Source organism: Oncorhynchus kisutch, linkage group LG7 (genome assembly GCF_002021735.2).
Source record: "Oncorhynchus kisutch isolate 150728-3 linkage group LG7, Okis_V2, whole genome shotgun sequence".
In the NCBI taxonomy this organism is placed as follows: domain Eukaryota; kingdom Metazoa; phylum Chordata; class Actinopteri; order Salmoniformes; family Salmonidae; genus Oncorhynchus; species Oncorhynchus kisutch.
Window position 1 is genome coordinate 45,059,516 of NC_034180.2, and position 26,407 is coordinate 45,085,922.

The following is a 26,407-nucleotide window of genomic DNA, read 5'->3' on the forward strand; positions in this document are numbered from 1 at the left end:
TATTCAATGATATATATTCTCTGTATGCATTCTCCCTACCCTATTAAATCCTGTTTTGACTGTCAGTGTCTCTCTATCTCTCTCCCTCCCTCCATCCTCAGGGAAAGACGACATGGAGATGTGTGAGCTAAGCCTGGAAGAGACCGGGCTGACCCGGAAGAGAGGGGCTGAGATCCTGCCTCGGCAGTTTGAGGAGATTTGGGAACGCTGCGACGGGATCACATACCTGCGAAACGCCATCGAAAGCAAGCAGGCCAGGCCCACGTATGCCACAGCCATGCTACAGAACCTCCTCCAGTGAACCAGAGGGACCACCCATGTCCATAGGCTCAGTAGGAAGGCAATAAATAAAGGGAAAAGAGCAGAAGCACCCTCTATCATAGCAGCCCTTCAGGCTAATGCAGGGTCTCCCAAACCAAGGGGTACATGTTTTGGTTTTTGCCCAAGTACTACACAGCTGATTCGAATAATCAACTGTGTAATGTTGGGGCTAAAACCAAAACGTGCACAGATAGCCCAGCGTTTCCCAAAATCAGTCAACGCTTTTAGTCATCTCACCGAGGGCATTTCAAAGTTTTACTTAGTTCTTTGTTGTGTTTTTTAAAAGTAGATTTTTGTCATTTTTGTGGGTTTTGTTTATTTTGTTGTGTGAAAATAAAGACCAATATACATCCCATTTTCATGCAATGGCTACGTTTAAATGAAATCTTTACTTCGAGGCCTTAAAACTATTTGATATTATTGAGACACGTTTCAAAGCTGCACTTCCTTGTTTCATTGCTAAATGAAAACGAAGCACTGTTGGAACTGTTATATTTGATTGAATAAATGTTACAATATTTGGCTTTATGGGCTCTGGGAATAACTGATTGTGTCAACATGTTATGTTGTATAATTAGGATTTCGGGTTTACCTTTTCAGCATAAAGCAGGTCATAAGTAGTGTTATTGTCCAAATAGAACAGATTATTTGTTGCTGCAGTGTTGCTGGGAAATGTTACATTTAGTTACTACACTTTCTTTGTATTTTTTATACTGTATCTACAATAACATCTTAATTTTAGCTAATACTGAATTATGCATGTCATTGTTAACCCACAACTCTCATAGATTAAGTGGAGCACAAACCACTTTGGGGTGCTGTGAAAATATACACTTTCCGAATATCTTCAATTTTTTTGTTTTTGTCACAGTTGGAGAAACAGGAAAAAGTATCTGCACACATCCAGTCAGATGCAAATGTAATTTAATTATAGCTGAGCTTTCCCGGCAGCCAACCTTCATCAGAACATATCTCCACAAACAATAGTGGGACAGAGAAGGCCACACAGTGGTAGAGTCTACCTATTATCTATGAATATGTCATGGTGAAAGAAACCTCAAGCACTATATTTGTAGGCTATGGTGACACAATATATTCTCATCTAAGAACTTCTCATTTAAGAGGCCCAGTGTAGTCAAAAACAAGATTTGCCTGTGTTTTATACATATTTCGAAGATACAATATGAGGTTGTAATGATACTGTGAAAATTCTGATAATGTGTAAGAGATGTTTGAAAAGACCGTCTGAAATTTTAGCCTGTTTTGATGGGATGTACATGTGGCCTTCAATGGAGAATTAGTTAATAGTCCAGTAAGAAAGTGAGTTCCAAACCTCTCTGCCAATAACAGCAAATTGTCAGTTTTCCCCGACCACTCCCAGATAGTCCTAGCTAAATTCTTGCTTAATAATTGCTCTTTGCTAAGAAGCTATTTTTTTGTTCATTTTTGACCATTTTAATTGAAAACAATTACAGTAAGGTACTAATTGTTACCCTGAAATGAATTTAATAGTGAGACAAAAACCGCTGCACTGGACCTTTTAAAATAAGTTTATACATTTTTTCAATCATAGGATTTGTAGGCATTTGTAAATGTATTTTCATTGAGGGAACTCCCAAGCGCTTTCTGTTCACCACTAATATAAAATGCAATTGTCAAACTATTTTAAATAGATGGGTTGGTTTAGCAACAAAACTGATGCATGCACAGCCAATGGGGCGAAACAGACGGTGTTGGCTTAAATTGTTGACAACATGTAAACTATATTTCATCTCCAATGTTTATTGAAAACATAAATATGCACAATGACCACTTGTCTCTCAAATACATTGTTAGTTGTTGTTTAGCTAGCTAGCGAATTCTAGCCATATTATTATTGACATTAAATCAGTCAAAACAAGACATGGTACCAAGAACGAGATGAAACGAGCCACTTACAATTTCACACAAGGTAGTTTGTCATTCTTGCTAACAATCTGGCCGTCCAGAATCACAATAAACACTGCTGACAACTGCCCCATGGAAACCCGCGTACATCTTTTTCGTGATGATGTCAGCTTGCTGCTAACCCATCTATAACCATGTTGAAAGTTTGTAACGTTTGTACATGTTATTTTGTCCTTCAGGTTTGATATCTAGATTACTTGACTCCATTTGCTGATATTTGACTTTCTTATGAGTCCGTCATCTCATTGTGGACCAGCAGTTATCATTTATTAACAATTTAATAATGAGAGTGATATCCTTGTTTATTTTCTGTATAGTGAAATAATGTTGACATTACACGTTCCTCAGTGTAATCTTTGTAGCTATTTTTCCATTTCAGATTTTACTTCTATTGTATGCTGATTGTTGCACTGCAATATAGGAAATAAATGTAGTCTACCTTTTATTGTGTATACTGTAATTAATAGCAAGACTACTTCTATTTGTACTTCCTAAACGGCTGATGACTGTTTGTTTGATCCAAGTGAAGAGCAGTAAAGAGCCAAAGACTATGAATGGATATTCTAATAATCATCATCATAAAATAACAATACTTTGACAATGTTGATGGAAAATTCATTGAAATACATTTTGATTGTGAGCAATTTAATGAAATAACCAATTGACCCCCACAAATTAAGATATTGTAGGAAAATACTTTATTTTTCAATATTAAATGTAAAAGGGTGGGGGGGGGGAAGCCACCAAGTGTGTTTTTGATCTTGTACTCAAAACACACGTGATTGGTGGAAATGTGTAGTACAGCAGTATACTGTAGTACTGACTTTCTCCACACCGATGTATTGCTACATTTTGCATCTACACAACACTATGCTAAAATAACACACGGGAATACTGCTTTAAACAACATGAATGAAGTTAAAAACGTTAACATTTACATTCATTTTCTTTTTTGGGACACTGAACAAAGGTTAGAATAACATTAAAGCAATATCTCATCTAAGGTCATAATACCACCATGTATATCAATTTGTAAATAAATACCTCATTGTGAGGAAAGAAAAACACCCTTTGTCAAGGATATACAGTATCTGAAAAACATTCCTAGCCTTCAATATACACTGAATATACAAAACATTCCGAACATCTGCTCTCTCCATGACCTAGACTGACCAGGTGAATCCAGGTGAACACTATGATTCCAAATTGATGGCAATTGTTAAATCCACTTCAATCAGTGTAGATGAAGGGGAGGAGACAGGTTAAATAAGGATTTTCAAGCCTTGAGACAAATTGTGAATGTGTGTATGCCATTCAGAGGGTGAATGGGCAAGACAAAATATTTAAGTGCCTTTGAACAGGGTATGGTAGTAGGTTCCAGGCGAGCCAGTTTGTGTCAAAAACTTCAACGCTGCTGGGTTTTTGCTCATTAGTTTCCTGTGTGTATCAAGAATGGTCCACAACCCAAAGGACATTCAGCCAACTTGAGACAACTGCGGGAAGCATTGGAGTCAACATGGGCCAGCATCCCTATGGATTGCCTTCGACACCTTGAAGAGTCCATGCCCTGACGAATTGAGGCTGTTCTGATGGCAAAAAGGGGTGGGTGCAACTCAATGTTAGGAAAATACTCTGTGTATAAATAGATGGGTATACCTTAACACAACCTTCTAGTCCAGCATGTAATATCCACACGCCGTCTGCAATATGCATCCAATCCTAGGTACACTTCTCCATGTATGTAGTAATTCCAGTAAGATCCAACTCCAGGTACACTTCTCCATGTATGCAGTAATTCCAGTAACATCCAATCCTAGGTACACTTCTCCATGTATGCAGTAATTCCAGTAATTGATGAGTCCACTGCCATGACGTGAATTTCCAAGAGACAAGATATATTTCGAGTATACCGCTCAAGTTCAAAGCAACCAAGAATCTTGGTGCCAAGAAATTAGCCATCAAAGAACAGTTACCTCAAAGCATTCGTTTTCTGATGCCCTTAACAGGCAACAGGTTCGGTACTCATTCGGTGGTCGCCACGTCTGAAAAGTGGACATGTGGAAAAAAGGGTATATCAAATGTTATTTCATGTCAGAAATTGCACGTAACATTTGTAATCATATTGACACATGAAATATACCCTAAACAGTAGTAAATTATATAAATATATATATATTATATATTATATATAATATATATATTATATAAAAACGCAATTAAAATAGTTAAACAGTAGATACTTACCGGTATGTCATTATTAACACCCACTTTAAGAAAGATTCAGAAGTGCTAAATGTGAAATTATCCCTTAATGACTTTCAAGCTGCTGATTATAGCGTCCAGATTAATTACATATTATTTAACTATATTACAAACAATACATGTTATGAATGTTTATAGGTTATCTTGCACACAATCATTTGAATCATTTCATTTTAGCATGCAGTGATATTGCAATTATCATTTTTATTCCTATTAATAAGTAATTATGCTCATGTTAGATGGACAATGTCACTGCCAGTGATTTACTTTGACATTTTCTAAATCATAATCATGCTCAACAGCATTAGAAACTATGGTTTGGTTAAGTAGTAAATCAGAATCAACCTTATCAACTGATGTCTTACCTTCTAATGCTTTGAAATGCTTTTCCTAGAAAGTATTTAATACAATATATAAACATATTGGACAACTGAGGTCTACGCAGAGTTGGGGAGTAACTGATTACATGGAATGTGATTACAAAAGAACAGTCGCTGAAATCAGTTGTGTTACCAGAAAAAAATATTGTAATCAGATTAGATCATTTTGAAAAATGATATGATTGCTTCTTGGATTACTTTTACGTTAATGGTTACAATTTTGGACAAGGTAGCAAGCAACTGCAATGGATTACATTTAGAATTTAACCTACCCAACCCTGCGTCTACCCTTAGACAATATGACACATTCAAACTGAGCCCAAGATCTGAATTTTCACCCCTACCTCGTTGTGTGGTATACAGTGATGGAAATCTACCATTTCAGAGACTAGCTTGTCGGGTCTGGTTGTGTAGAGCTGTCTGGGGATCTGGGGAAAAGTATCAGATAAACACAGCTTTACACTGTTCATGGGTCACAAGGAACACACTAGAAGCATATTAAAGGGGTATGCAGGCATGCGTTTGGCACTAAATATAATATCAAGGGAAGAAATCATTGAGGGTGAAGGTTGGGTAATATTAGTGCTCCAGGGAAGATCGTGAGTTTGACTGGACATCTACAAGGTTCTATTACTCATTCACCAGCATGGTTTGACATGGAGTATCCTGTTGACAGTCATCTACTGTAATAGTCTTCAAATGTATGACCTCAAATTAACCAAGGATCTTTTGAGGTATGTTGATCATGACTCACCACAATGAATCTCTACAGAAAATCACTTTAATACAATATATATATATATATTATCTGGTCAATTATGTGCAGGGGAATTTAAATACATACACATAGATTTTAGGAATTGATAGACAGTCAGATATTTAATCTCTACATTATCATTAAGGGTTCATCCAATTTCATGGATACTGAATAATGAGGATACTATAGAATGGGTTTAGGGTATGAAAGTATACCTCACTGTACTATGGAGTAGAAACACTTTCCTTCAGAATTTGCTGAAGGAACTAACCAAAGAAAAAAATGAGCGCAGAAGAGCTGATCATTCGAAGTAAAAGCAAGGAGAGCTTCTTTGGCGATTCAAAAATAAAGATTTAATGAAGAAAAGTACTGTGATTTACCTGTGGTGCATTTTCGAAACAGAACAGATAATATTAGAAATGCTCAGAACGCACCATGTTTCAGCCGACTGGTCTTCCTCAATGCATTGTCCTCTCTCATGTTTCAGCCGACTGGTCTTCCTCAATGCATTGTCCTCTCTCATGTTTCAGCCGACTGGTCTTCCTCAATGCATTGTCCTCTCTCATGTTTCAGCCGACTGGTCTTCCTCAATGCATTGTCCTCTCTCATGTTTCAGCCGACTGGTCTTCCTCAATGCATTGTCCTCTCTCATGTTTCAGCCGACTGGTCTTCCTCAATGCATTGTCCTCTCTCATGTTTCAGCCGACTGGTCTTCCTCAATGCATTGTCCTCTCTCATGTTTAAGCCGACTGGTCTTCCTCAATGCATTGTCCTCTCTCATGTTTCAGCCGACTGGTCTTCCTCAATGCATTGTCCTCTCTCATGTTTCAGCCGACTGGTCTTCCTCAATGCATTGTCCTCTCTCATGTTTCAGCCGACTGGTCTTCCTCAATGCATTGTCCTCTCTCATGTTTCAGCCGACTGGTCTTCGTCAATGCATTGTCCTCTCTCATGTTTCAGCCGACTGGTCTTCCTCAATGCATTGTCCTCTCTCATGTTTCAGCCGACTGGTCTTCCTCAATGCATTGTCCTCTCTCATGTTTCAGCCGACTGGTCTTCCTCAATGCATTGTCCTCTCTCATGTTTCAGCCGACTGGTCTTCCTCAATGCATTGTCCTCTCTGAGTGTTTTAAGCCTTTGTTATGTGATCTGTTCTGGAAGTTTTTAAGATGTACCACAGAACCTATGTAAGTACTTTACTTCATTAAAGCTTTACTTTTAATCACAAAGAAGCTGTAATTTGTATTGTTTTGTCAGCCCTGTTCTTACTATGGCCAGGATAGAAGGTTTTTTCTTGTGAATCGAAATTATTATTTGTCATAAGCGGAATTAGTAAACATTAGGTGATGTTTGCATAAGGTTTGGATTAGTGGTATTAGTTTGTTTAGAATATGGAGCCAATTGAGCTATACAGATTACCTCAATACTTAGATGTATATTTTCAATAGCGCGAAAAGCTTCTTGCTCTGATGTTTGAGAAGAACCAGCACCACTACTCGAGGGTGCTGGTGTACTTATGCTGGATACTTGAGTCAAGATGCCATCGTCATTTTCAAAAACAGGGTTCACTCTCAATGTGTTCTCAAAGGCATAGGGAGCAATTGTATGCCTATAACACAAAGGAGATAACAAGATCGTAATAACCAAGCTATAAAACAACAACTAGCTATTGTAGCAAAACTCTAAAACAATTAAAAAGGTTATAAAAAAAGGCCTGCTTACACCAAAGTCACAGTCTTTCGGTTCCCGAAACATTTCTTGTTTATGAATACCAAGATGCCTATGATGGCACAAACCAAGGTGAGGCTTCCCACCAGGCAGGCTATGAAAATGGCTGGATCTACAGGCAGTGACACCAGCTCATTGCAGCGCACTCCGTGATAGTGCCAATATTTCCCTACAGGACATCTAAAATGTTTGAGAGAAAACAGGATTAGTGTCAACCCCATTGGCTATACTTCCTTCTACTACAGTAAAACAGGATTGGTGTCAACCCCATTGGCTATACTTCCTTCTACTACAGTAAAACAGGATTAGTGTCAACCCCATTGGCTATACTTCCTTCTACTACAGTAAAACAGGATTAGTGTCAACCCCATTGGCTGTAGTTCCTTCTACTACAGTAAAACAGGATTAGTGTCAACCCCATTGGCTATAGTTCCTTCTACTACAGTAAAACAGGATTAGTGTCAACCCCATTGGCTATAGTTCCTTCTACTACAGTAAAACAGGATTAGTGTCAACCCCATTGGCTATAGTTCCTTCTACTACAGTAAAACAGGATTAGTGTCAACCCCATTGGCTATACTTCCTTCTACTACAGTAAAACAGGATTAGTGTCAACCCCATTGGCTATAGTTCCTTCTACTACAGTAAAACAGGATTAGTGTCAACCCCATTGGCTATAGTTCCTTCTACTACAGTAAAACAGGATTAGTGTCAACCCCATTGGCTATAGTTCCTTCTACTACAGTAAAACAGGATTAGTGTCAACCCCATTGGCTATACTTCCTTCTACTACAGTAAAACAGGATTAGTGTCAACCCCATTGGCTGTAGTTCCTTCTACTACAGTAAAACAGGATTAGTGTCAACCCCATTGGCTATAGTTCCTTCTACTACAGTAAAACAGGATTAGTGTCAACCCCATTGGCTATAGTTCCTTCTACTACAGTAAAACAGGATTAGTGTCAACCCCATTGGCTATAGTTCCTTCTACTACAGTAAAACAGGATTAGTGTCAACCCCATTGGCTATACTTCCTTCTACTACAGTAAAACAGGATTAGTGTCAACCCCATTGGCTATAGTTCCTTCTACTACAGTAAAACAGGATTAGTGTCAACCCCATTGGCTATAGTTCCTTCTACTACAGTAAAACAGGATTAGTGTCAACCCCATTGGCTATAGTTCCTTCTACTACAGTAAAACAGGATTAGTGTCAACCCCATTGGCTATAGTTCCTTCTACTACAGTAAAACAGGATTAGTGTCAACCCCATTGGCTATAGTTCCTTCTACTACAGTAAAACAGGATTAGTGTCAACCCCATTGGCTATAGTTCCTTCTACTACAGTAAAACAGGATTAGTGTCAACCCCATTGGCTATACTTCCTTCTACTACAGTAAAACAGGATTAGTGTCAACCCCATTGGCTATAGTTCCTTCTACTACAGTAAAACAGGATTAGTGTCAACCCCATTGGCTATAGTTCCTTCTACTACAGTAAAACAGGATTAGTGTCAACCCCATTGGCTATAGTTCCTTCTACTACAGTAAAACAGGATTAGTGTCAACCCCATTGGCTATAGTTCCTTCTACTACAGTAAAACAGGATTAGTGTCAACCCCATTGGCTATAGTTCCTTCTACTACAGTAAAACAGGATTAGTGTCAACCCCATTGGCTATAGTTCCTTCTACTACAGTAAAACAGGATTAGTGTCAACCCCATTGGCTATAGTTCCTTCTACTACAGTAAAAAATAAAAAAAAGTATATCTCAATATGTCAAAAATGGCTTTCAGATTCAACAAAGCCCTAGGGCACGTGCTGGAGCATTGTTGAATCCGAAGAGCTCTTGAAGAATTTCATATATCTTTTTTTCGTGCAAGACAACATCAAGAAGAGCTATGTTGCTAGTGTTTCAGTTGGGGGAAAGTGAGGACCGTAGCTTTCTGTTTGGCCGGTTAGCTCGTGGCTACCTGCAGGTGGCTCCATGACCCTGGATGATGTCACAAAGGCCCCCGTTGAAGCAGTATTCTTCCTCCAAGTTACAAATGCTCTGGCAGGGCAGACCGTCCGTAGTGCTGTAACCAGGGTCACACAAACACTCAGCCTCCTGGGTCCAACTGTTTACCACACATTGGGAGAACTCATTGCAGGCCAAGAACTTGCAGGGATCTGCTTGGTCAGCTGAAATGAGCAAGAGGATAATTCATTCGCATTAATGAAATGCTGTTCACCTCTCTCTCTCCCCGATTTGTTCCTTCATTGTCCTCGCATGCAAAGGACAAATGGTCCTATGTTATCGGAGATCCTTGGGATGTCCATACCCCACATTGAAGTTGAAATGAAACGGTTAAGGTTAGGGGTTAGGGTAGGAACGTCCCAAGGATCCCGGATAGCACTGACCAAGGAGAAACTGGAGGGCACGTTGATTGATGTGAAAAAAGGTGTCTGTTTTAAATAAGGTGCAGGTAATGAGGTTTTTGCCAGGGAAGTGCTTGTGAGACTAGAGAGTAATGATTTTTGACATCATCTGCAGAGGACAATGCAGTTATGCTGCTGTGCCATTCTTTTGGCCTTTCCAGATTGAGCATTCTAGAAGTATAATTAATCCTCCGGGACCCCATCATTTAGATAGGAGCTGTTTCTGTCTATGACAGTGAGCACATTCTGAGGCCAATATAGAGATTGCTTACCAGGTTCTATGTCCAGGTAGCGACTGTCAATCTCAATGTCTAGTCGTTTGGATGCAGTGTTGCAGAAGTCTTCTAGCACACAGTGAACGGCCTGTGTCAGGTTATGTGGCACATCTTTTTCTACTTTCATCTTGCTGTTCACCACAACACTACCATTCCTGAAGTTGAGGATTTCCAATTGCTTAAATCCTGTCAAATTAGATTGCAGATATGGGAGAAGCTGGAAAAGAGGGGAGATTAACTAAATGAATGGGTATATTGCACACATTTGATGCTTCAGCACTTCCCTTTCATTCACATGTGGGATTCCACTCTCACGGTAATTTGACTAGTAATTCTGTTGACATTCAAAACTAAACTAAACTGATTTGATTCGCTTTTAGCTTTAAGGAGGAAATGGTATTGGTTGGCATGGTAGTCCTCAAGGCATCATTATGGCAAACACCATTTAAATGAGAAAACTATGTAATGGCCATTGTTATGGTGATTTGGGACAGAGTACGCCAATTTGGCATACAGTATTTTACATGAAAGTAATCTTAAAAGCATCACCAATGCCATCCCCATGAAGGACTAGTGAATTAATATGGGTATAAGAATTCAAATGAATAGATTTGAATTCAAATGAATGTTTTATCCAATATTTCTCTCTCTTCTCACTGAGTTTGGAGTCATTTAAACAGAAGTGCACATTTTTTTACTGCTAAAATGTATGCATACATAATCTCATTCATCACAATAAAACCATGCAAATTACAGGCTTGAAATGATCAACATTGCTAAATGTAGCACAAAACCATGCATTAGTTAGTATCCCTTCTGTGAGAAGTTAGTTAGATCCAAGTTAAAAGAGAAAAGGTTAGAATGTAAGAAACCGACCAGGCCATTGAGACCTGTACAACGACAAATCTGTCAACAAAAATCTGTCCATGAAACAAATACAAAAACCAACAATACAACCGTTTTCAAATCCACCAGAACAATCTTCAAATCTGTCAAATTCTCTATTCTAGCCATATCTATGGCATCTCTCCATTTACCGAGTCCATTGAAAGTTTCTGATTGGCAATTATAAAAATGACCTTGACTGCCAGCAAGAATAATAGACTGAGCATCACTATTATAGCTGCTCGCTCGTCTTCAATAGTAAGGTACCTGCATTTAGACAAGCGAGAACTACAGGAATACCAAATACTGTGAGAAGGAAACATGATGGTGCTTTAACGCAGCTGTTCAATGCCTGTATACCAAGAGTTAAGAGGCATTATGGAGCTGTATCTGATTGGGTTACTTCACTTATCACCAGGGCCAGGTCAATATGGCTGAGTCTACACAGGCAGCAAAATTCTGATCTTTTTTATCTCACTAATTTGTCTTTTGACCAATCAGATCAGCTCTGAAAAAGATCTGATGTGAAAAGATATGATGTGATTGGTCAAAAGACCAATAAAGACCAAAAAATATCAGAATTGGGCTGCCTGTCTAAACACAGCCTATGGGCCTCATACAACCTCATTCACCTCGCAGAGCACCATGCTCCATACTGTAGTAAGGCCCCCAGCAAACGTGCTGCTAGCAGGGGTATTGCTTAGGTACATCCACGTGCCTCAGCATTTCAAATCCAACAAGTTCGCAATCCTCACTGTTGCTGTAGTCTTAATGCCCTGCTTTGCACAAACTAGGTGCGTATAGCAATAACCTTTCAATGTTCATTTGAGTAAATAACATAATATTTTTACAGTACATTATGTCATCAAAATACAGTTTTTCTTAGTATTGAGTTCATTCAATTGTGTACACAAACTTCCAGGATGCATGACAAACTCGCTTAAACTGGTCTAGATGTTACACGTGTATCTACTGGTTCTTTTTTGGATGTCCTGGTGAAACCACCCTACCATATTCTCAATTATTGAAAATGTTTTGCAGTTAACATTTTCTAATCAAACAAATGGGTAGTATTTTTTTATGAAGTTACTTAAACCTCCTTTTCCAATGTTATTGGTTGCTACACAAACCAGTAGAGACAGGAGTAAAATAAGTAGAATGACAACGGGGGCTCTAGGATACATCACAAATGGGGTACGACGTTTAACAGAAATGGATTTTTCGTTTAAATGGGCCTGAACTGGAACTACCTAATGAAATTAGTCAGAACTTGCCATAACTGGCATTTACATTGACTGACCAAGTGTTGCTTTCTATTGAAATAATTCAAACGTTTGTTGACCTTTGTCTTGCTAGCCCATTTAAAGGACAGTTAAGCTATTATGAAAACATACAGTAGTAACTATACTTACAAAAACTATTGTGAATACTTACCAATTCAAACTTCTGACCACATTCGTTTTTGGCAGAAAACATTCTTTTGCAGAATAATTGGACACACTGGTTAATGTTGAACACCTGGTTTGGGCAACCACTTAAGATTGGAGATGGAGTATGGATGTTTTTAAGATTGGAGATGGAGTATGGATGTTTTTAAGATTGGAGATGGAGTATGGATGTTTTTAAGATTGGAGATGGAGTATGGATGTTTTTAAGATTGGAGATGGAGTATGGATGTTTTTAAGATTGGAGATGGAGTATGGATGTTTTTAAGATTGGAGATGGAGTATGGATGTTTTTAAGATTGGAGATGGAGTATGGATGTTTTTAAGATTGGAGATGGAGTATGGATGTTTTTAAGATTGGAGATGGAGTATGGATGTTTTTAAGATTGGAGATGGAGTATGGATGTTTTTAAGATTGGAGATGGAGTATGGATGTTTTTAAGATTGGAGATGGAGTATGGATGTTTTTAAGATTGGAGATGGAGTATGGATGTTTTTAAGATTGGAGATGGAGTATGGATGTTTTTATTAGATATGTAGCTGATTCAAATTACAAGACGTCTGGTTAACTTTATTGGATGCAGCTGTGTAACTCTACCTTTTTATCAAATTATAAAATAACTTAATAGTGAATTAACTTTTTGCCTAGTTAAATTGAATGAAATATTCTAAAAGTAATGCAGCAGAAGTTCACAATTTTCTAATAGATAAATCCAGGAATTGTCCTGCATTTTGTCCTGCACCACAACATTGCAATGCATTAAATGCATAGTAGAAAGTGATTGTGACACAAGTTTGTTCTATAGTATTCCAAACTTTTGTGCTGTGAATTTCGCTACACCCGCAATAACATCTGCTAATCATGTGTATATGACCAATACAATTTGATTTGGTTTGATTTGAATTAGTATGAGCTGACAGGCTTATGTTTTTATCTATTTTATATCACAATATCAAGTCAATCTTACATAACCAACATGTTCCATTTCAAGACTGCACCAGTAGATTTCTGCCCTCCAGTACTCCCGCTTCCGTTCTACTCTGCAGTGTCTGGATCCCTGTTAGTAAGAGCAGGAAATCCAATTTGTATTGATATCCATCCCATGTTAAAGCCCGAGGACGTTACATAACACAAAGTTAAGGCACTTCTGTGGAATTCAAGAACATTTCCCACTACCAAACTCAAGCTAAGCCTTAAAACCAAATATAGATGTCGGATGTAGGGCAAGTTGGACGAGATTCATAACATTAGCTGCAATTGCAATTGGTATGAATGCAGATATCTAAAAGAAAGCAGTGTTTATCTTCGTTGGGCTTAAGTGATTATGGTTTGTACTTGAGGAGGCAGGGTTGTCCCAAATAGCAATGGTAATGCTGAACGTAAACAATGTGATGACGTACCAATTCCTTACAACCTATTTGTATTGGGAGGAAAGCTTGTTCTCTCTTGTGCTCTTGAACCGATTGTACCACCCATGCTATTACCTATAATCCTGCCTATATCCTGTAAAGACGTACCTGAAATCTCATACTGTACATGTACAGCTGAAGTCGGAAGTTTACATGCACTTAGGTTGGAGTCATTAAAACTCGTTTTTCAACCACTACACAAATGTCTTGTTAACAAACTATAGTTTTGGCAGGTCGGTTAGGACATCTACTTTGTGCATGACACAAGTCATTTTTCCAACAATTGTTTACAGACAGACTATTTCACTTATAATTCACTGTATCACAATTCCAGTGGGTCAGAGGTTTACATACAATAAGTTGACTGTGCCTTTAAACAGCTTGGAAAATTCCAGAAAAATATGGCTTTAGAAGCTTCTGATAGGCTATTTGACATAATTTGAGTCAATTGGAGGTGTACTTGAGGATGCATTTCAAGGCCTACCTTCAAACTCAGTGCCTCTTTGCTTGACAACATGGGAAAATCAAAAGAAAGCAGCCTCAGAACAAGCCTGGTTCATCTTTGTGAGCAATTTCCAAATGCCTGAAGGTACCATGTTCATCTGTATAATCAATAGTACACAAGTATAAACCACCATGGGACCACGCAGCCGTCATACCGCTCAGGAAGGAGACACTTTCTGTCTCCAAGAGATGAACATACTTTGGTGTGAAAAGTGCAAATCAATCACAGAACAACAGCAAAGGACCTTGTAAAGATGCTGGAGGAAACAGGTACTAAAGTATCTATATCCACAGTAAAACGAGTCCTATACTGATATAACCTGAAAGGCAGCTCAGCAAGGAAGAAGACACTGCTCCAAAACCGCCATAAAAAAGCCAGACTACGGTTTGCAACTGCACATGGGGACAAAGATCGTACTTTTTGGAGAAATGTCTCTGGTTTGATTAAACAAAAATAGAACTGTTTGGCCATAATGACCATCATTATGTTTGGAGGAGAAAGGGGGGAGGCTTGCAAGCCGAAGAACACTGTGAAGCACAGGGGGTGGCAGCATCATGTTGTGGGGGTGCTTTGCTGCAGGAGGGACTGGTGCACTTTACAAAATAGATGTTATCATGAGGCAGGAAAATGATGTGGATATATTGAAGCAACATTTGAAGACATCAGTCAGGAAGTTAAAGCTTGGTCGCAAATGGGTCTTCCAAATGGACAATGACCCCAAGCATACTTCCAAAGTTGTGGCAAAATGGCTTAAGGACAACAAAGTCAAGGTATTACAGTGGACATCACAAAGCCCTGACCTTAATCCTATAGAAAATGTACGGGCAGAACTGAAAAAGCGTGTGCGAGCAAGGAGGCCAACAAACCTGACTCAGTTACACCAGCTCTGTCAGGAGGAATGGCCCAAAATACACCCAACTTATTGTGGAAAGCATGTGGAAGGCTACCCGAAACGTTTGACCCAATTTAAATAATTTAAAGGCAATGCTACCAAATACTAATTGAGTGTATGTAAACTTCTGACCCACTTGGAATGTGATGAAAGAAATAGAAGCTGAACTAAATCATTTTCTCTACTATTATTCCAACATGTCACATTCTTAATGTAAAGTGGTGATCCTGACTGACCTAAGACAAATCATTTTTACTAGGATTAAATGTCAGAAATTGTGAAAAACTGAGTTAAATGCATTTGGCTAAGGTGTATGTAAACTTCTGACTTCAACCGTATATTCGTGCACACAAAAACACAATTGACTTATGTTGAACTAGGCTGATTGAGACCACTAAAAAGTACTCTTGTAAAATGTGTGTGGTGCCTGTGCTAACCAGCATTACCTAAAGGCTCTTACTCAGTGATAAACCCCCTGAAGGTAACATTGTCTATAGTAGTCTATTGGGTTCTATGATTCAGACCAACCTGGGGCTGTCCACATACAATTAGCAATGAGGGAGTTTAGCGAGTCTCACCCCACAACTGTACAAAACACGGAGACTTTCCTGCTTTAGCAATATCAACAACTTATTCAGTTTATCCACTTCTACAGTCCTACTCACACACGCGGACACATAAGTAGCCAACATATGAAAATAATATTTTAATGTGGCTTGTGTTTTTTTAATAACTACCCAAAATTACCAAACATTCCTTTACCACAATGCCTCTTTCAAATGCATGTAGCAAGCTAAAGCAAGCATGCACACTAGTCAGAATTTAATACAAACATTGTGATGCATAATGAGAACAAAAGCCTACAGAGCACAAGATCAAAATGATTCCAAGCACATTTCTAAGCTGTCCACAATAGTTGGATGTTCCTAAAAAAACACAATGGATGTAAATAATTGTCTCACTGTAGTTTTTAAAGACTTAAACCTGGATATTGATAACAACATCTTATCTCTCGTCTTCTTGCGTAAGTGATAAGAGAGCACACACTGCTGCCCATATGGACATAATGCCACCCATATGGACATAATGCCACCCATATGGACATAATGCTACCCATATGGACATAATGCCACCCATATGGACATAATGCCACCCATATGGACATAATGCCACCCATATGGGCATAATGCTACCCATGTGGACATAATGCCACCCATATGGACATAATGCCACCCATATGGACATAATGCCACCCATATGGACATAATGCCACCCATATGGGCATAATGCTACCCATATGGACATAATGCTACCCATATGGACATACTGCTACCCGTATGGACATACTGCTGCCCGTATGGACATACTGCTGCCCGTATGGACATACTACTACCCGTATGGACATACTGCTACCCGTATGGACATACTGCTACCCGTATGGACATACTGCTGCCCATATGGACATAATACCACCCATATGGACATACTGCTGGCCGTATGGGCATAATGCCACTCATATGGACATACTGCTATGCGTATGGACATACTGCTGCCCATATGGACATACTGCCGCCCATATGGACATACTGCCGCCCATATGGACATACTGCCGCCCATATGGACATACTGCCACCCATATGGACATACTGCCACCCATATGGACATACTGCCGCCCATATGGACATACTGCCACCCATATGGACATACTGCCACCCATATGGACATACTGCCACCCATATGGACATACTGCTGCCCATATTGACATACTGCTGCCCATATCGACATACAGGGCAATCGGAAAGGATTCAGACCTCTTGACTTTTTCCATGTTTTGTTATGTTACAGCCTTATTCTATATAAAATAATGTTTTTTCCTCATCAGTCTACACACAATACTCCATAATGACAAAGCAAAAACAGGTTTTTAGAAATGTTTGCGAATGTATTACAAATAAAGAACAGAAATAGCTTATTTACATAAGTATTCAGACCCTTTGCTATGAGACTCGAAATTGTGATCAGGTCCTGTTTCCATTGATCATCCTTGAGATGTTTCTACAATGGATTGGAATCCACCTGTGGTAAATTCAATTGATTGGACATGATTTGGAAAGACGCACACCTGTCTATATAAGGTCGGACAGTTGACATTGCATGTCAGAACAAAAAACAATCCATGGGGTCAAAGGAATTGTCCTTAGAGCTCCGAGACAGGATTATGTAGAGGCACAGATCTGGGGAAGTGTACTAAAAAACGTCTGCAGTGGGCCTTCCAGGTGGCACAGTGGCACCACCACAGACTCTGGGTTCGCGCCCAGACTCTGTCGTAACCGGCCGCGACCGAGAGGTCCGTGGGGCAATGCACAATTGGCATAGCGTCGTCTGGGTTAGGGAGGGCTTGGCCGGTAGGGATGTCCTTGTCTCATCGCGCACCAGCGACTCCTGTGGCGGGCCGGGTGCAGTGCGCGCCAGCCAAGGCTGCCAGGTGCACGGTGTTTCCTCCGACACATTGGTGCGGCTGGCTTCCGGGTTGGATGCAGTGCGGCTTGGTTGGGTTGTGTATTGGAGGACGCATGACTTTCAACCTTCGTCTCTCCCGAGCCCGTACGGGAGTTGTAGCGATGAGACAAGATAGTAGCTACTAACAATTGGATACCACGAAATTGGGGAGAAGAAGGGGGTAAAAATTCAACAACAACAAAAATGTCTGCAGCTTTGAAGGTCCCCAAGAACACAGTGGCCTCCATCATTCTTAAATTGAATAAGTTTGGAACCACCAAGACGCTTCCTAGAACTCAAGAGCTCTGTCAGAGTGACCATCGGGTTCTTGGTCACCTCCCTGACCAAGGCCCTTCTCCCCCAATTGCTCAGTTAACCTTCTCCCCAGTCGGAGGCCCTGTGCCCCTAGAAACGGATGGCCAAACTGGGCAATTGGGGGAGAAGGGCCTTGGTCAGGGAGGTGACCAAGAACCCGATGGTCACTCTGACAGAGCTCTAGAGTGTGGCCAAACTGAGCAATTGGGGGAGAAGGGCCTTGGTCGGGGAGGTGACCAAGAACCTGATGGTCACTCTGATGGTCACTCTGACAGAGCTCTAGAGTTTCTCTGTGGAGATGGGAGAAACTTCCAGAAGGACAACCATCTCTGCAGCATTCTACCAATCAGGCCTTTATGGTAGAGTGGCCAGACGGAAGCCACGCCTCAGTAAAAGACACATGACAGCCTGCTTGGAGTTTACCAAAATGCACCTAAAGGACTCTCAGACAATGAGAAACAAGATTGAACTATTTGGCCAGAATGCATCATGCTGTGGGTATGTTTTTGGGGGATGTTTTTCAGATGTTTTTCAGCTGCAGGGACTGGGAGACTAGTCAGTATCGAGGGAAAGATGAACAGAGCAAAGTTCAGAGAGATCCTTGATGAAAATCAGTTTCTAGAGCGCACAGGGCCTCCTACTGGGGAGAAGGTTAACCTTCCAACAAGACAACGACCTTAAGCAAACAGCCAAGACAACGCAGGAGTGGCTTCAGGACAAATCTCTGAATGTCCTTGAATGGCCCAGCCAGAGTGCGGACTTGAACCCAATCAAACATACTCCCTATCCAACCAGACAGAACTTGAGAGGATCTTCAGAAAATAATGGGAGAAACTCCCCAAATACAGGTGTGCCAAGCTTGCAGCGTCATACCCAAGAAGACTTGAGGCTGTAATCGCTGCCAAATGTGCTTCAACAAAGTACTGAGTAAAGGGTCTGAATACTTATGTAAATGTAATATTTCAATTTTTTTTTATACATTTGCAAACATTTCTAAAAACTGTTTTTGCTTTGTCATTATGTGGTATTGTGTGTAGATTGATGAGTGATTTTTTAAATGCATTTTAGAATAAGGCTGTAACGGAACAAAATGTGTAAAAAGTCAAGGGGTCTGAAAACTTTACAAATTCACTGTATACACCATTTCATACCTGAAACAGCCATTCTTAACTTTCTTTACCTTATTACACTTTGGCAAATCTTGGTGGACAGACTTACAAATTCTATACACATCCGTAGACATGGTTTATTATGAACAAACCTCATTGCCATTAGCTAGCTCGTATCACCATATGAGACCCAGATAAACCAAAACTTGAGCCGAATGCACAGAATTAAGGCAAATGTCACTGTCTTAGACAAAATCAACAACATAGAACAAAAAAATTGTTGAAAGACGAACAGACATGAAAGAAATCGTTATATCTTTACATTGATTACTAAAAGTACATTTCAGTAACTGCAGATACAGTACCAGTCAAAAGTTTGGACACACCTACTCATTCAAGGGTCTTTCTTTATTTTTACTATTTTCTACATTGTAGAATAATTGTGAAGACATGTGTACTGGGTCATTGTCCTGTTGAAAAACAAATGATAGTCCCAGAAAGCGCAAACCAGATGGGATGGCGTATCGCTGCAGAATGCTGTGGTAGCTATACTGGTTAAGTGTGCCTTTAATTCTTAATAAATTACAGACAGTGTCACTAGCAAATCACCATCGTACCTCCTCCATGCTTTATGGTGGGAACCATACATGCAGAGATCATCCGTTCACCTACTCTGCGTCTCACAAAGACACGGCGGTTGTAACCAAAAATCTCAAATTTGGATTTCCACAGGTCTAATGTCCATTGCTTGTGTTTCTTGGCCCAACCACGTCTCTTCTTATTATTGGTGTCCTTGAGTAGTGTTTTCTTTGCAGCAACTCCACCATAAAGCCCTGATTCACGCAGTCTCCTCTGAACAGTTGCTGTTTTGATGTGTCTGTTACTTGAACTCTGTGAAGCATGTATTTGGTCTGCAATATGAGGTGCAGTTAACTCTAATGTAATTCTGGGTCTTTTCCTGTGGCTGTCCTCATGATAGCTAGTTTCATCATAGCTGATAGCTAGTTTCATCATAGCGCTTGATGTTTTTTTCAACTGCACTTGAAGAAACTTTCAAAGTTCTTGACATTTTCCACATTGACTGACCTTCATGTCGTTATGATGGTCTGTCATTTCTCTTAACTTATTTGAGCTGTTCTTGCCGTAATATGGACTTGGTCTTTTACCAACTAAGGCTATCTTCTGTATACCACCCCTACCCCGTCACAACACAACTGATTGGCTCAAATGCATTAAGAAGGAAAGACATTCGACAAATTAATATTTAACAAGACACACCACCTGTTTATTGAAATGCATTCCAGGTGACTACCTCATGAAGCTGGTTGAGAAAATGCCAAGACTTTGCATAGTTGTCATCAAGGCAAAGGGTCGCTATATATAGATTTGTTTAACCCTTGTTTGGTTACTACATGATTCCATAAGTGTTATTTTATAGTTTTGATGTCTTCACTATTATTCTACAATGTAGAAAAGAATACAAATAAAGACAAACCCTTGAATGAGTAGGTGTGTCCAAACTTTTCACTAGTACTGTATGTATCATTTAGCCAAACACCGTTGACAAATGAGTCAGTGGTTGTAGAGATGTTAATTTTTGTCAAGTGCTACTCGCAGGCAAATGTTAGTCAATGAAAGTAAATTCTAAGATAGATTCTAATACATGTTTGAGATATGTACAGAACATTTAGAAAATAAATAGGCCATGCTCTCTCTGAGACATGAAAGAAATAGTTCCAATATGGAAATACCGGTATTGAAGCTAACGTCCTCTGTCTCCCAGTCCCAGATTTACTGGCTCCAGGATTTGGCGAGTCTCTGGGCTCAGAGAACTGGTTCTAAGTAAAACAAAATGTAGCCAGTTTTTTATATGGACAGGTCTTCTGATGAACTCTGAGAACTCTACCCCAATGTACTTGGCTGTTAACATATAGCACCAGTATGGTTTAATTAATTAATTAATTAATGTAATCAGGCTTACATCATCACTTGTCTAGTTTCAAAAATAGCCCCTACTCACTTGGGGCTACTTAAATGTTCACTTCACTTCACACATCCAACCATTGCTTAATGCACAATTAGCTTATCAAACAGTTTGAAACAAGAGCTTGCAGCTAAAAATACAGGTATGACAACAAGGCATGCAGAGAGATAATATCGAGCACAAATATGTGTTTACCTACCAGCTGAAGAAAGGTATTCTCCAATGACCTGTACTCAGGAGAGCTTTTGTTGAACAGGTCCTCTGAAAACATCATGTTAGTGACTCGCAAACTAAAGAACACCACCATTTCTTTGGCTTTTCCAGTACTGGCCATTAAAGGAGTGTTCATGTGTGTGAGTGCTGGGGGTGCGGTGGACTCAAATGGGCCTTCTAATCCACTGCCAAACTCGTCCAGCGTATTGGCGGCTTCTGTACCGTCCTCTACCTTTTCTACATCCTCCTGTATGTCCGAGTCATTAGAGATATCCATGTCCGTCTCAAGTGGTTCCTCATCTTGGAGTGTGTCCCATCCTTCTGAAGGTCCAGGGGGAATATTTGCTGAGGGGACTTCCTCAGGCTCTGCTTGGATGACATCACCCTCAGATAAAGGCATGTTTGGTGATTGTGTAACAGTGGTGAATGTTTCGATGGATGCAGGTTCTACGTGTAGAGATGCTGTAGTGGTGATCATTTGATTGTCTCCGTCTGGTTGCTTCTCTAAAGCCGCCTCAGTAGTTGTGGGTCCTTTTTAAATAAAATAAAAAATATCAGAAAATGACATACAAATCCATTTCAATCAAAAAGATTGAAATTGAAATCAAAAAATGCTTCCATAAATTTTGCCACTTGGTTTATAAGCAGAACATTACCTTCATCTTCCTTAGGTTCAACAGTTGGGAGGGTCTCCTCAGCATCTTCCTCAGGGGGGAAGAGAGTAATCATTTTGGTGGTAGGCTGTTCTGTAACAGCCGTTCTTGTAACTGGTGGCCAAACCCAAAGGTAGTCCTCTGTCGCATCCACAGTCTTCTCTATATCAATTGTCTGCTCTGTAGCATCCACTAGAGGCTGTTCTACCTCAATCGTCTTCTCTGTAGAATCCACTGCAGACTCCTCTACATCAAGTGTCCCCTCTGTAGCCTCTACCTCAGATGTCTCTTCTTTAACATCCACTGCAGGCTCCTCTAGGTCAAGTGTCCCCTCTGTAGCCTTTACCTCAATCATCTCCTCTGTAATATCCAGCGGCTCCTCTACTGCAATCGTTTCCTCTGTAACATCCACAGCATGCTCCTCTACCTCAATTGTCTCCTCTGTAACATCCACTGGAGGCTCCTCTACTTTAAACGTCTCCTCTGTAACATCCACTGCAGTCTCCTCTACATCAAGCGTCCTCTCTGTAGCCTCTACCTCAATAGTCTCCTCTGTAACATCCACTGCAGGCTCCTCTACATCAAGCGTCCTCTCTGTAGCCTCTACCTCAGTCGTCTCCTCTGTAACATCCACTGTAGTCTCCTCTACGTCAAGCGTCCTCTCTGTTGCCTCTACCTCAATTGTCTCCTCTGTAACATCTGCTGCAGGCTCCTCTACCTCAGTCGTCTCCTCTGTAACATCCACTGCAGGCTCCTCTACCTCAATCGTCTCCTCTGTAACATCCACTGCAGGCTCCTCTACCTCAATCGTCTCCTCTGTAACATCCACTGCAGGCTCCTCTACCTCAGTCGTCTCCTCTGTAACATCCACTGCAGGCTCCTCTACCTCAGTCGTCTCCTCTGTAACATCCACTGCAGGCTCCTCTACCTCAGTCGTCTCCTCTGTAACATCCACTGCAGGCTCCTCTACCTCAGCCGTCTCCTCTGTAACATCCACTGCAGGCTCCTCTACCTCAATCGTCTCCTCTGTAACATCCACTGCAGGCTCCTCTACCTCAGTCGTCTCCTCTGTAACATCCACTGCAGGCTCCTCTACCTCAATCGTCTCCTCTGTAACATCCACTGCAGGCTCCTCTACCTCAATCGTCTCCTCTGTAGCCTCTACCTCAGTCGTCTCCTCTGTAACATCCACTGCAGGCTCCTCTACCTCAGTCGTCTCCTCTGTAACATCCACTGCAGGCTCCTCTATCCCAAGCATCTCCTCTGTAGCATCTACCTCAAGCATCTCATCTGTAGCCGCCACTGGAGACAACTCTACTTCTTCTGAGGGAGGACCCTCACTAAGTTCCTCTTGGGGAGAATTGGGAGTTACTTCAATGGCAGGGGAGGCAGTGGTAGCCTCGGTGAGGAGAACAGTAACTGAGTCACCTAAGGGCACAACAGTGAGTTCCTCGGGTGTGTCTGTAAAATCTTTAAGAAATTCCTCTCCGACAGCAACAGTTGGTAAGAAACCTTCAGTGTGCCCAACAACCTCCTCTAGTAAGGTCTCCAAGGTAGTCGCTTCCAACTCATTGCGTAGAGAAACAGTGGGATCTGAAGGGAAAACATAAAAGTTAGCGTTTCTTCAAAGATTATATCCCAGTTGACCTGAGCTTTAAATGAAGCTTACCAGGTTCAAAACTGAGTGTTTGTATGTCCACAGGCAGGGATGTCTCTTCGCTCAAGGCCTTGGAAACCAGATCCTTCAGTCTGTGCCCGTTTGTGTAAATAACTGTCTCTGTGCCTGGTTCTAGAGTGGTTTTAGATTCTGTGTCATGGTCTTCTCCATTCGTCTCAAACACCACAGCATAGCGGACTGACACATCATCAGATCTGTCAACAAAGCAGAGCTTATATTAGGGAAATAGTATGTATTTCTGACAGCTTTTATTATCTAAGCATTTTAGCAAATATAGCAAATGCCAAAGTTTGAGGGACCTCTGACTAATGGAACACTGTTTTATTATTCCTTTGCTAATGAGACAGCATTACTCTGCGCAGAGAGTGTGTATGTCTAATGGAGCCTGTTCAATGGAATGAAAGATTTGGCTGACTTGTTAGTACTTTCACAGTTCCTTGAACAACCTACCTAAATTCAACCAACCGAAATCCCAAAACACGAAGATCTTTATACCCAGGAAGTTTGTCAAAAACGTGAACCATCTGTGGAGAAAATACATTTTATGGTTATGTTTAGGTAACACATCTTTCTTCGATTCATGCAGTGTTCTCTCTGGGGCAATAATCATTGTAAGCAAAATAACATCACACGAATGGAAAAGATATAGCCAATACAGAAAAATAACTTTCATTATATAATGGCTCTCACTGTAGGATCATCTATGTGCCGTCAACAGACTTGCATTTTCTTTAGGAATCATTCATGAGCTTTACTTACACACTTTATCTTTCTGGAGTTACAATTCCAACTCAGTCTTTTGATGTTGCCCAATACACTGCTTGATTTACCCTTATCGTAAGCTTCTTAAAAATCACAAGCTCATTTGCTCACAAGCTCATTTTGGGCTCCCGAGTGGTGCAGTGGTCTAAGACACTCAGTGCTAGAGGCGTCACTACAGACCCTGGTTTTGTTCCAGGCTGTATCAAAATCGGCCATGATTGGGAGTCCCATGGGTCGGCGCACAATTTGCCCAGCGTCGTCCGGGTTAGAGTTTGGCTGGGGTAGGCCGTCATTGTAAATAAGAATTTGTTCTTAACTGAATCGCCTAGTTAATTAAAGGTTCATATTAGAAATTCTAGACTAGGAAAAGGCATAAATAGTCATTCACAAATGTTGTATGCCTGCAAAATATATTTGCAATCCTTTCGATACTGTTTTTGCTGAAGGAGCTTGTGATTATCTCAAATCACTGCTCACATTTTCCTCTGTGCCTATGAAAATCAATATGCAATGAGGCTTCTTAAGGATTGTTCCACACAAGGCATACCTAATTATGTAGCCAACAATCAGTTCTTCAATAAAAAGTATTACCTTAAGAATGTGATTTAAAAAATAAGAAAAGAATCCTTTAGAGTCAAATTCTTACATGTGTGAATGTCTTAGTAATTTATCACACCAGGTTTCAAACCTGAGTCATCTGGGGGACTCAATACCTATGTTAGCCCATTGAGTTAAAGCCTAGGCATTGGCTCTGGGAGCTAAAATGAGTCAACAGGCCTCAGTCAAGTTTAGTCATTGTGTAGTTCACTTAAACCCATCTCTGCAATAAAGGCTTATGTACTTGTTCATACTTAAGACTGTTCACCTCACCGTATCATGGAGATTGCGTGTGATGTCATGGTACTGGGGAGCTGCAGGGTCTCTCAGAAGAAGTTCACTGTAGCCAGGGTCAGCTATGGTGACACTGAACTCCACTATCTGCTCCTCAATAACCACCTCATCTGGTACAATGTTTGGAATCTCTGTTATCTGTGGAAAACAAAAGCAGCATTGCATTGTCATTTTCAACGGCCATCATTGAAACCATCAGCATTCATTGAAGACTATAAAGCCAAGGCAAGGTAGCTCTCAGAAAATATGATTTAACTTACGTCCCCTGCTTCATCCGGAATGCTAAACAGTTCTGATGGAGTTTTCGAGCCTACAAAGAAAGCATTGTGCATTAATTCCAGAATGTTGTATTATTACATTTAACACACTGTATGGATGAATGTGGAGTACTTACATTTCTCAACCTCAGTTCCTCCAGCTGTTGGTACTTCACCACTGGAAATCAAGAATAGATGTTTTACAACATTTACAATCAAACTGAAATGTACAAAAGGTCAAAAGGGGGTTTCTGGCTCTCTAGGCCTTGGTCCAGAATCCTACCATGATAATCCTGTCACCCAAGTTGTTTGGGTGCTGAGATGCACAGAGAAGGTGGGTCAGGTCAGAGTTGTATGTCAACTCAGACCACCAGATGTACAGGCTCCAGGCAGTTTAGAGAGCTGAGGAGGGTTATTTGAGTTGACCTGTTTTTGCCTTCTACCAATTACGGTAAATCAAATCAAATTGTATTTGTCACTTGCGCCAAATGCAACAAGTATAGATAGACCTTACCTTGAAATGTTTACTTACAAACCCTAAACCAACAATGTTGAGTTTTGTTTTTAAGTAAAAAAATATTAGAAAAATAAATAAATAAAATAAAACCATATAAATAAAAATAACACAATAAAATAACAATAATTATCCTTGCCACAACAGTGTGTTTTTTTGGTCATGATTACTTTTTACTACTATTTAAACCTTTCTGAACAAATGTTTAGAGAAGCTTGTCTAGTCTCTGGAGATAGCATTTTAGAACTTTGTAGTGAAATCTAAAATAACAATGGGGTATGAAACATAGATTTTAAATGTTTTTAAC

The 26,407-nt window shown here is 40.2% G+C and overlaps 3 protein-coding genes and 1 long non-coding RNA gene across 6 annotated transcripts in view; 1 reads left to right on the forward strand and 3 right to left on the reverse strand.

Moving 5' to 3' along the window:
* Positions 1-2,338, forward strand: part of LOC109894652 (unconventional myosin-VI) — a 111,896-nt gene extending 109,558 nt beyond the window's left edge. For all 3 annotated transcript variants that reach the window (XM_020488278.2, XM_020488279.2, XM_020488280.2), the window contains one exon: positions 102-2,338. In XM_020488278.2, the coding sequence (XP_020343867.1) occupies positions 102-301 (200 nt within the window). In that variant the 3' untranslated portion in view covers positions 302-2,338. The remainder of the gene's footprint in view (positions 1-101) is intronic.
* A 1,458-nt stretch (positions 2,339-3,796) lies between these two features.
* On the reverse strand, positions 3,797-7,270 carry LOC116374706 (uncharacterized). Its single transcript, XR_004210663.1, has 3 exons — positions 7,087-7,270; positions 5,255-5,338; positions 3,797-4,310 (listed from the first exon to the last, which is right to left on the reverse strand). It is a non-coding gene; the product is annotated as an uncharacterized LOC116374706 (long non-coding RNA).
* A 2,091-nt stretch (positions 7,271-9,361) lies between these two features.
* On the reverse strand, positions 9,362-11,246 carry LOC116374596 (interphotoreceptor matrix proteoglycan 1-like). Its single transcript, XM_031828084.1, has 3 exons — positions 11,241-11,246; positions 10,086-10,305; positions 9,362-9,576 (listed from the first exon to the last, which is right to left on the reverse strand). The coding sequence occupies exons 1-3, from the start codon at positions 11,244-11,246 to the stop codon at positions 9,362-9,364; spliced, it is 441 nt and encodes a 146-aa protein (XP_031683944.1).
* A 10,016-nt stretch (positions 11,247-21,262) lies between these two features.
* LOC109893805 (interphotoreceptor matrix proteoglycan 1-like) lies at positions 21,263-24,200 on the reverse strand. Its single transcript, XM_031828085.1, has 4 exons — positions 24,127-24,200; positions 23,668-23,870; positions 22,002-23,591; positions 21,263-21,876 (listed from the first exon to the last, which is right to left on the reverse strand). The coding sequence occupies exons 1-4, from the start codon at positions 24,198-24,200 to the stop codon at positions 21,263-21,265; spliced, it is 2,481 nt and encodes an 826-aa protein (XP_031683945.1).
* Between the last annotated feature and the right edge of the window lie 2,207 nt (positions 24,201-26,407).